Source organism: Dermacentor albipictus, chromosome 1 (genome assembly GCF_038994185.2).
Source record: "Dermacentor albipictus isolate Rhodes 1998 colony chromosome 1, USDA_Dalb.pri_finalv2, whole genome shotgun sequence".
In the NCBI taxonomy this organism is placed as follows: Eukaryota; Metazoa; Arthropoda; class Arachnida; order Ixodida; family Ixodidae; genus Dermacentor; species Dermacentor albipictus.
In genome coordinates, this window is record NC_091821.1 from 36,617,855 (window position 1) to 36,629,772 (window position 11,918).

At 47.8% G+C, this 11,918-nt stretch overlaps 1 protein-coding gene across 1 annotated transcript in view; it reads right to left on the reverse strand.

The window, feature by feature from the left end:
- Positions 1-11,918, reverse strand: part of LOC135901065 (high-affinity choline transporter 1-like) — a 99,829-nt gene that overhangs the window by 18,244 nt on the left and 69,667 nt on the right. The window contains exons 7-9 of the mRNA XM_065430733.1: positions 11,344-11,496; positions 5,337-5,466; positions 4,610-4,830 (exon numbers count right to left, since the gene is read on the reverse strand). Coding sequence (XP_065286805.1) covers positions 4,610-4,830; positions 5,337-5,466; positions 11,344-11,496 — 504 coding nt within the window. The remainder of the gene's footprint in view (positions 1-4,609; positions 4,831-5,336; positions 5,467-11,343; positions 11,497-11,918) is intronic.

Sequence of the window (11,918 nt, forward strand, 5' to 3'; positions counted from 1 at the left end):
TGTTTTGGAAACACCTTCAGCTGTCAAAAACTTCGCGACACCGAGCTGTTCAACTTTTGAAGTGTCCATTATGTCACGCAACCATATTCGACCCAGTGTATGAGAGCATTAAAGAACATTTATCTTCACACCTGCGTGTCACTTTTGTAAATGAGACATGCCGTTCTCCTACGCGCATGCCTCGCAGATAATGAACCGAACCGTTATTGCGCGGTTAGGGTAGGCTTACTTTCATTTGACTCGCCCTCGTACATTAGAAATGCAAGATACAATGGGATATGCAAATGCGAAAATACGGCTTGATAAAGGACAAAAAAGTGTCACTGGAAACAAAGTTCACTGCATGTATACACAAAACCTCGCAACAAGATATTTAAGCATTCGTTATAAGTCTCCAATGAGTCTATGTATGTAAGAAGAAGTAACTGTATATAATGCGTCAAACAAGGCAAATAAACATGTTGCACAATCATAGATTCACAGAATCCTAGATTCTGCCCCCATTCCATCCACTCCCCCCAATGTATCGCGCGCGACGGAAGGCGGCGCGCTTGCTCCCCGCTTTTCTCCTTTGCGCACACAAGACTGAGCCACCATCGTCGGCTCAACCATGCCACCTCCCCTCCTACGCTTTCACTCGCACATACAACATGCAGCGCGTGGTCACGATGTTATCACACTTGGACTTTATACGAAACATCAGGGCGATGGCAGGAATGCGCCTGGAGTGTCCATATAATTGCTTTCGCAATAATATAACAAACGTATCCGGCAACTGAAGCGTCCCGTCGCCCATTACTTTCCGCAAAAGAAGCATCAAAATCGAACTTTCACCATGCGACAATTCGCTGCGCCGCAATAATGTATTTTTTACTGTGAGGCGGAGGCACCGAAATGAAAAAAAAAGACATAGGAAAGTACGTTGGCCAGAATCTAATGCCTACTTCGGGCACCTAATGGGGCTACGGAAGGAATAACGAAGAAAACATGACACGCTTGGTCCACTGAGAACCATACGCATAGTGCTCAATATCCTACAGCGGCGAAACAAGACTTTTCGGAAAGGTTCCGCTCAAGGAATGCGGTGCAATCCTTCGAGTCCCCACACTGATGGCGGCGAGCGACCATATTTTTTTCTCGTCTGCCAGCCAGAAAGCATCCAAAACTCTGTCCGGTGAAAATCCACTCGGCCAGAGCAAACCGAACGCGCACCGAAGTGCACCGCACGGTGGTCGGGGCCATACGAGAAAAACGTATGCGCTCTGACTGGCTCTGGCAGCCCGCGGCTAGGGTAGCGAGAACAAAAAGAAATTGAAGAGGCTCAATGTGTCCTCGCGAATAAAAGTCAAAATAGAAAAAAATAAATAAGAACGTAGTTACTTTGGCTGGCTTTAGTGTCTTGACATGGATGTTCTGGCGTAGGTTTAAAAAAATGTTGATATTTTTTATGTGACATGACGGCACAAATGAACCACCCCAACGCTTCGTCTCATTCGACCTCGCTGCCTGCTTTGTCAACTCGTCTGCTAGTGTGTTGATTTGGCTTGTCTCGTTGTATGTTCCGATGTAAGACTTTAGAAAAGTCAATAGACCTTTGGCGTCAAATGTTTATAACAACATTAAACCCACAAAGTTCCGCAATTGAAAATCTAAAGTACAACTTTGGAAATGTCAATGCACCTTTCACATCAAGAGCTTATGAGATTTATACCCATAAAGTTTCGAAATTGATATCCATGCGCTCCATAGATTCGGTGGCCTCAGTGAGATGCCGCGGCGAGCCCGCTCACCATCAAAGCGCCCTTGAAACTTTGTGCTCGGATGGGACTGCTTGGCGTTATGTGACTCTCGGTGTATGGGCGTTGCCACGAAATCCAGTCCGAGTTTGCAATCTTCGCGGTTAAATGTCTTTTCGAGCGTCAAAAAGACATTCTAGACAAAATCCAGAGTGATTTCCGGCGCCGGGGGTCGCTTTGGTCGACGGTGCATGGACAGCACGAAAAAATTTCAGGGGGGGGGGGCTGAAGCCCCATAAGCCCCCCCCCCCCCTGGCTACGCCCCTGATGACGTCCTCTATGTAGCTCGTCAATGTCTCATTTGATTACTGTGCCCGTTCGCGCAAACATTCTTCGGTGCGTAACTTGTGGACAGCCGGACGACTAAAAACACCAGTGAAGGTGGCCTTGAAGGCTGACCATGTTGGGGAGCCCGCCTCGTGATTTTTAAACCACAAGTTCACAATGTGCGCGAGGTAGAATGCTACGTCGGCCAACTTCGTGACGTCGTCTCACCGGTTGTGCCACCTTCGACGTCACTGTCACTTACACCGCTGAATGTGGGCGGATCTCTCTTGCAGAGAGCACCAGGGATGGTGACGGGTTGTTGCAGTGAGGTCTGGTGGACGGTGTCGGGCATGGTAGCTCGCAGTGTCCGGGAGTAGAGTTTCACAATGGTAGTTGTGACGGCTGCTCAGCACTTCCACCAGTTATACTGGGGTTTGTTGCAATGGACGAGCAGCCTCTGGTAGGACGCCTACCCACAACACAGGGTCCGAACCAGAGCTCTCGAGCCATGTGTTCGTGGTGCCACTGACTGTGCTGCTCTTCTTCCTTACGGACAAAACATCAGCAGTATACTTTCACCACTTATCACCACAACACTCCCCCCCCCCCCCCCCTACTTTCTTAACAAGCAATCGACAGCTACTGCTGATACATATAACTACTTATAGGCGTTCATTTTAGCCACAACTTGACTGGGACGTACTACATTAATCAAATTACAAACTACGCCACCCATGTCCTTGGGTACTTGCACCATAGTCTGTCAATGGCCGCTCTTCCTTCTTTAAAATTGTTAGCATATAATGCCTTATAGTTTGGCGCCCTAAATTAGAATATCCTTCCTCTACTTTGGATCCACAACAAGGCAGCCTAATTAATAGCCTCGAATTCATTCAGCAAGAAAGAAAAAGAAAAAAATTGGGGTTTTACGAGCAAAACCACGATTTGATTATGAGGTACGCCGTAGCGGGGGCTCCGGGATAATTTAGACTACCTGGAATTATTTAACGTGCACCTAAATCTAAGTACAAGGGTGTTTTACATTTCGCCTCCATCTAAATGCGGCCACCGTTGCCGGGATTCGATCCCACTACCTCGTCCTTAGCAGCTCAACACCATAGCCACTAAGCAACTGCTACGGGTAGTTCATTCAGAACCAAGCCACTCGATTTGCTCTATGCGATTACACTTATAAAAACAGAATTTCGGCGTTAAAAGCGCGTGTTCAGCTTTGCGCACTCTCCACCACTAAAAAGGGAGCCCGACTTTGTCTTTTCCGAAAGTTCTTACCGTACACTCTCCCCAGACTTGCAGTTCATGAGGCCACGTACCTCACGGCCATTGCATGTCACAGCCACCCTAATGCTGCATACGTTCTTCACGCCCATACAGCAGCATTACAGCACTTCTTCCTTTTACGAACGGCTGGTGTTGCGCTTATTACTGATTCACTACGTTTCAGGAAAGCTGTTGAAGGCATGCCCATTACTCAAATTCCCCGCAATAACCCATTGATGGCCTTATTATGCCAACCTCCGCATGTAATGTCCCAGCCCTGACATCCTTGATAAATAAATAAATAAATAAATAAATAAATAAATAAATAAATAAATAAATAAATAAATAAATAAATAAATAAATAAATTGGGATCCAGGAAGGCGTCGCTCATATGGTCTGTAAGAAAAAAAAAGGAGAGTAAAAAAATTTTGCATTGTGCCGACGAATGCAGTCTGACCTGGAAAAACGTCAAACCAGCGAAACCCACATGAGCTCATTCGCTCCCACGACAGCAGTCGTAATTTGTATGATTGCAGGACATGAAGAGCTCTCATACCAGACAATTCACTCGTCTTCCTACAACTCACTCATCGTCGTAGGTACCTGGTGGCCGTCAGATGACGCAAAGTGCGTTAAAGTTGTCTCAATAATATCATCCTCATAGCACGCAATATAAACGATCTGCAAGAGTTGGGAGGTATTTGTGAAAAGCAGGCAGACGTTTTAGGCTCGCGATTTAGTTTTAGTATATATGGTGTTACTAACGCGTGCGAACGCTTGCGTGCGTGTGTGTGAGGGCATGCGCTTATGGTTCGGACAGATTTCTAAAAAAAATTGCCTCTGCAAGATAGTGTAATTATGACTTTTGAGGTAGATTACCTAAAGAGGCGAATATTATATCTAGCTGGTAGAGCGCACTGTCCAGATAGCTAACTAAAATTTAAAATTGTCTTTTAATTATTCGCTTCAGGGGACACATTGAAGCCGAGCAGTTGTGAAGTCATGTTCAGCAGAAATCATCCTAATCTAGATGCCGGAAGTTTCGGGATCGCAATGTATCCCGGAATTTCCCTTCTAAATTGATGTCCCTAGATTACGCTGATCACGCCCATCATATGAAGCAATAGCATCGCCAGCATTCCAGGAAACTCCGCTGCCGCTGCATGACACTTGCTTGCACTCGCGCCCTTATGCATTCGCGCTGCTCGCACATGAATGCGAGTTACGCATGCGCACAATTCGAACCCTGATTGTGGGCGAAACCTGCCTTCGGCCTAAGGAGCGGCACGTAGATATTCCTGGCTGCCATGGATCCGCAGCTGAGAAGGCACGAGTCGGCGGAAGACATGACGGCTGCCGCCACCACGCCGAGCCCCAAGCACGAGACCGCGGTCGGCGTGAGGTATTGCAGCGCCAGGGGCAGCATCATGGGCGCGTACTTCTCGTCCGTCGGATCGACGCCACTTGGGAACGTCGTCTCGTTCCATCCTGCTCGGAGGAAGGAAGCGCCATTGAGGCCGCGCTCATAGGTGGCGGCCGTCCGTTTTTGCACACTCTCTACACGACAGGCTCGGGACCGGCGGACGATAACCGCTACATGCCGTGCTCCATGCCTGTTTGTGAATTTCCGCGCACATTGCGCACACAACTAGGGAGAGCGCGCCGCTTGATCTGCTGGCGTGACCATCGATAGCTACGAAATGTAGCTGTGTGCCCAGCATATGCAATCATATCCGTGAGAAGATACTTCTTGTAGTATCGAGTGTTCACAATCTTCAACTACCAAACGGAAAAACAGACCCAACGTCATCAAAGAGCAGGACTGAAGAAATCTAGGGGATACGTCCAACACTTTAAGTATTTAATTGATTGATTGTAAACTAATTGATGCTCTTGACAGAGATCAGATAACGACACACACCGGACGTGCAGGAAATGCAGGTTGTAGAAATGCATAATAATAAAAAAAAACGAAATAAACCTCGCTTACTCACTTGTTGCTTTGACGGCAACACCGATGAGCACGGGCGGCACAGCCATGGCGAGCGTGCCCACGAACCCTACAAGGGACAAGGCCCTGGCGCGAAATTCGCTCTTGGTCGACAGTATTCTCTGGAAATAATCCTGTGGACAAGAAACGAGAGTGGACAGGAAGTATATTACGCGCATTTTTAAGAACTTTGCCCAGGTTACGCACCTTACCCCCTCCCTATGCGCACGCCCTTTATTATTTATTTACCTTCAGACGCAGCCGCACAAGCAGCATAAAACTTAGAACAGCAAAGACGGACGAGCAATAAATTGTCTTTAGATGACGCCGACTTTTTCAGCGACTTTATTGCCGATTTTGCGAGCTTGAGGTACTATACTGGATAAACTTGCTCAAAGCAAGTACCCCACTAGTGTACGGCGTCTTGCACTGCCTCAAGAAAGGGGTGCAAGTAACACACAATTACTTTTTCCGTGCATTTCTAGGAATCATGCGTCACCCCCTCTCTCTCACACACAAACATCTTATCAACACCTTTAAAACTTTTTTCGCAAACAGAATTTACTTTTCGTAAAAAGCACATGATGCAACATTCGTAAAATCGTAGTACGAACCTAAATTCACAAACATTACGAAAAATTCGGGATTGTTGGTATGGTGTGCCGCATGTGCTTCACATGTCATTGAAGCGGAAAAAGAGCTCTTGTATTCGCTGCTTGCGCAGATTTGCGACCGTATACTTGCTTATCAGGTCAAGATCCACAGCACGACGCCGTCGTAGGCTGCTTACCGCTCATTCTAGTTCCCGAGATGTGAAAGGGGGCGTCTATATGGAAGCAGTAGAAGGTATTAAAGGGCCTGTGGACTTTCCTTGGTCGACGAGACGAGAAGACATCGCAAAATCTTCCGCTAAGGCCAGAAAAGTCTTGCCTCATTTTAAAACGAGGTCTTCATGCAGAATCTCAACAGTGGTGTCAATAACTGCCCAGACTATTGAGATGGGGATAAACAGCCACAAGCTGGCGCAGTATGCCACCCACTGTTCTCTTTTTAATCTTTTGGTATGCCTCTGAACCACGGAATCGATTTGATTAAACGTCGTTTTCAGCAAAGGACCTCCCGAGTTCTTCAAGAACATAGGCTTCAATTTTCTACAGGCCTCGCAAATGTTCTGTAAACGTCTGGGGCAGTGAAATGGTTAGCAGTTTAATAAATTTGGTAGTCGCTTTCTTGCTGCCCAGCATACAATATGACTGCAAAAAATCAGCAGGCTTTAGTAATTTCTCCGGCTCTGAACAGATACTGCGACAGGAGCATGTTCTCACATCTGTCATGCACCGCTATATTCTCGAGAACAACGTCTCTGAGATGCGCAGAACTTTCTCTTTCGACCGACACTGTTTTCTGCTGCGGCCTCCGATGTACATGCACAGACAACAACGTTGTCACACTTAGCGTGGCACCACAGGTTCTCCGCATCCATGGCCCCAACAAGGTGCTTCCCCAAAGCGTGGACGAGCTCGTTACCCCACAGCGAATGGTGCACATTGAAATCTCCACAATATATTCTAGGACGAAGAGGAGGCGAAGGGCAACGGTTGCAAAAATGTTTGAATTATGGGGTTTTACGTGCCAAAACCACTTTCTGATTATGAGGCATGCCGTAATGGGGAACTTCGGAAATTTGCACCACCTGCGGTTCTTTACAGTGCACCTAAATCTAAGTACACGGGTGTTTTCGCATTTCGCCCCCATCGAAATGCGGCCGCAGTGGCCGGGATTCGATCCCGCGACCTCGTGCTTAGCAGCCTAGCACCATAGCTACTAAGCAACCACGGCAGGTAAAGATGTTTCAAGAAATATTTTACGAGCACCACTTGCCGGGGGATAATGAGAACTGACACCGTAATAAGGCTCCTGCCTAACTGCACTTGCACGAAGACTATTGGGGGCGAGCTCCACCACCGGAAAAGCTGGCGCCACCATCGGCGTGACGTAGCATGAGGGATCACGTGGACACAGCGGCCGCGTCGGCTCCTTCAGAAGCGCCGAAGTGAGCTGAAAACGAAAGTTTAAAGTCTGCGCTGCGGTTCTGATTAAGTGGCGAGGCTTTCCAGCCTTGGGTGTCTGCTTGACAACATTTCAAATCACTATAACAGGTAATGACTGCCTTTGTAGGCGTGTAGCTTGGTAAGCTACTGCTCGGTGCCGCAGTGCCGGAGGTACGCAACAGAGCCAGATGTCAGCCTTTTATTCACACATAGCCGCAGGACAAGAAACTGCGTGAAGCTTGGCTCGCGAAACTTAGGACCGGCAAACAGCCATCGGCTACAACTCGGGTATGCAGCAAACACAGACGCGAGGAATATTTCTGCTACGGCGCCGGGACTGAGATGCTCGGTGAGTAGCAGAAAACGCGCACTGGGACGTTCGCCCGCGCTCGCTGCCCGGATAATGTCACGGCGGTTTGGTCTGTGAACTTGTTGATGCTAGACACCGGCAAGTTTACTGCAATGGAAAGGGAGTGGTAAGAAGCGCATTAAAAAAAGGCATGGCATAGGGTCGTGTTTGTGTTATGAATTAAAGCACTGGATTACGAAAAAGAAGCAGCGCGAAATCGCCTGCTGAGTGCATACAGTGTGACGCAACTTTAGAAGTAATATTGAAACGCCCAAGAATTTAGAAAAAAAAATATACTGAAACGTCGCGACGGCCCATATCACAGACGCCGTAGACGTCGAAGTCCCTTGTTAAAACGAAATTATTTTTGAACAGCTCTGATAGCGTCCACGCAACAATGGTTTGCTTGTGAACTGTCAAATGCTCATATTCTACGGGCTAAAGCTCGCAGCATGGTGCGAAAACGCTCTCAGCGAAAGCGAAATATTGTGCGCGGACATGCATGCAGACGCGCAGTCGGTCGCCGCGAACCCGTGCGATCGCTGCATGTATTGATGCTTCATTCTGTTATGCGCCATTTAGTTATACAGACCGCCCACTAAAGGAACATATTTCACATAGTTTGCGCTCGGCGACTGCCGACCTTTCACGCAAGCCGGTTCGGGAGACTCCATCACGGCGACCACGCACAGTGGCTTTCACTGTACGTATTCGGTAAAGAGATGGCGTCTGTAAAGGATTCTGTGCTTTCAGTTTACCCAAGATGATTATTTCAATGGCAATAACGTTCCCTGGTTTTGAGAGTACTTACAGAAATGTACAGGAGGGCTGCCGCGTGATGTTTTTATTAAGCGCCGTAAGCCAAACCTACGAAGAGCGCGCCGCGTGATCCCTCATACTGCGAAAGGGTGGCGCTTCCGACAGACGGCGACTCCGTATGTCCTCGCCCCCAATATTGTTCCGCAGCAGGGATGCAAAGATCTCGAACTAGCAGAATTGTGATATTTCGCGCCGGTTGAAAAACGTAGCACTACCACTGAGAAACGAGGTAATTGTCTCGTTTCCGCAACGAACGTAGCCGAGCATAAAACGATGGTGGACCAGCCTCAGAAAAGGCGATGGTGAAGACCGGCACAGTTCCACTGCATTATAATAAGGGACACTTTGGGGCTGGAATAGTACTCATAATATGGCAACTCATTAACAGCCACATGTTCATGTCAGTATTACTTGGCTTAGGATCACTGGCTGATCAAGAGCCAGTACTGCTTCCATGTCCTTCGCAAAATTTTTAGGCGTTATGGCAATGTACGAGCACAAGGGCACCCACCACTTGAATAAGTCATCCGACTGACGTACGTTGTGTGTAGCTCGCGTTTGCATCAGCGTGTACGCTTAAGATTGGTCACAAGGCCTTGCAGGCACGTTCTCAGTCGCACTAGCACCAGTTGGTGAAGGTGTCTTGCTAGTTGCTTCGAAATCCCGCAGCGCGTCCTCATGTGCTCGCTGTGAACATCATTCAGGTAATCCATTCTTGATCCTTGTGGCGTCAGGCTTTCCGACTGTCACGGCGGCTACTTTGGAAGCCCGCTTCGTCGGCTTAAGGCGACGAAAATCATTTGTATAATCTAAGCCTGGACCACCATCTTGAGACGGTTAGACAGCTGCTTTACGGCAGAGCGGACAGCACTGGGTCATACGATCCTCTGACTGCGCAGGGCTTAATGTCAGGGCCCTGACTGTAGATTGTCGGATGGTGGTTGCTAAAGTTGACGCACACAAATCAATCTGTGTTATTACAGGCCCATCACAGCGCTTGTTATCGGCAGGTGTGTGCCTAGCACCTACTTAAAGAACACACGCGTTATGGTAATAAGCCCTCCTTATCGGTTGGAGACCACAATTAAGAAATGTTTCCTGCAAGAAGGGTGGCTCACTGAGCCCGCACCACGGATTCCACGCGTGAGACAAGACGTACCGAGTTTGTGGTTCTGACCTTAGCTGCAAAAATACTGAACCTACGGACAAAATCAATCTCGGCGACAAAAAACATGAAGTGGTTGACTACGTGGGGGTACCATGAAAGTGTTTGAAGGGTCAGAGTTTTCTGCACGCAGCGAAGTATCTGTTACCGTAGTGTTTGGTGGTAGAGAGAGAGAAAATGATAAAGGAAAGGTAGGGAGGTTAACCAGGACTGAGCCCGGTTGGCTACCCTACACTGGGGAAAGGGAAAAGGGGACTGAAAGGTTAAAAGAAGAAGAGAAAGTCCACTGGGGATATCGTTCGGTCACTCAGTCCGGGTCACAGACGCTGACTCAGTCCAGTAGCCTTCAAATATCGCAGCAGAGCTTGGTGGTAGGTAATCAATCAGCAGAGCAGCATGTTCATTATAACACGTAAGGACTCGTTACCTTTATCGTTTTGTTTGTCTTAAGCTTTACGGGCGGGAACGAATGCTCGTGCTTCCAGACCACGCTAGTTCTCATGCTCATTATCAGAGTGTCATATAAGATGCAGGCTTCAACCTAAGTCGCCAATCGTGCGTAATTGCAGCTCTTGTCAAAGACATCATGCCCAATATTTTATGACGAGTTTCCGTTCGATTTTTCTGTCTTTTCGTTGTCAACGTTTTCGCTACTCCCCGCGAGCAGCCTGACATTTTGACATACCAAAATGAACGAGGAAGATCGCTGTTGCGTATCCATTCACATGCCTCCCAGTTCCGGAGAAAGCTGAAGTACCGCCTATGGGTCATAAAAGCATATTTGTACTTACCGCAATTTTTCCTCAGTGGTTACATTAATGGACGACCGGCGGGTCGTGTTCTAAGACTCTCGTTCTTAAATGAAGTGACCCACGTCTTCACAGACCAATATGACGGTGCACTGACCACGTGCATGATCTTCACAAGCTCAAGTAAACTTGAGGATGGGTGAGCTAATCCTTTGTTAGGTCAGTATTCGATAATGCCACCATGCGGGTGGTTTTCTGCTCCAGCAATTGCAACCAAATTTCCTTGAACGTAGTGCGACACCACATCGAATGAGAGAAGTGAGACACGTCATTTATAAGCATTACTCAAAAGGATGACGAGATATTGCGTGGTGCACTAGTTTCGAAGGAATGATGTGCTTTTAGAGCTATCGCGAAATTTACTGATGGCGGATCGTTTCGGAAGTTTATATTCTGCCGAAAACACACTTATAATGCATGATATAGAGCTCACGAATAAAGATAAATGTTTATAGTCACATATATCACACTGCAACATAGTCAATAGGAAGATTTTTGTAGAATTTAGTTATTACCTTGACGAGCATGCTTCTATAGAAAAACTTTTGAAGAGCCTACGCAGCGGATTCAAAGATGCTTAAAAAATTGCTATGGTAGCCAAGGATCCGGACAATCTCGAGCCGGCCGTATACATGCGAAGCTGCTTTGTGGATGTATGCCGCTAGTTTTCTATGAGTTCATGTGCCTGCAAGTTCCGTGATGCAACTTCAGCTTCACTGGACAAAAATCAACAGGAGATTTGGGATCAATTCTAGATAATTTGTGGCATACCAGCACAAAGACTGTTTGTGGACAAAGGTGTACGCTGTAGTTCTCACCTGCCACGGGATGCCACCCAAAATGAACAGGAGCATGGTGTCCACGTAGCTGGGTATCTCGTTCATGGCCACAGAACCGAGCAGCTCATCCTTTGGCACAGACCAGATGGGGTCGGTGTGCCCGTTGAGAAGCATAAACGGCACACAGATCCACTGCGACACGAAATAGGTTAGTTTGTCAGCATCAGCTTGGACCTCAGGATCTATGCTACCAGGCAGTACTTACTGATCTAAGAACGAAAAGAAAATGGAACGAAATACGTGGGCGCTGCCTACACGATCGTATCGCGCGCTCTGCATCGGAAAAGAGTATCTCGGCGTGCTCGCGCGAAACCACGTTGGTGCCACACTATACCGCGGGAACTCACTAGGCCTTCTGCCATTTCTGCGAGCTAAGTATGCAGGCCGCACGCGGTTGCACTTCGAACAACTCGTGCACTCGTAAAGCGGACATCTCATTACCGGCGATATTTCATATGTGCACGGTATACGGCGGCAGGGTGCATTGCCGTCATGATCACGAAAGCGGCAACGTTGCGGGACAGTTCGTCTGGATAACAGCACCACAAACACTG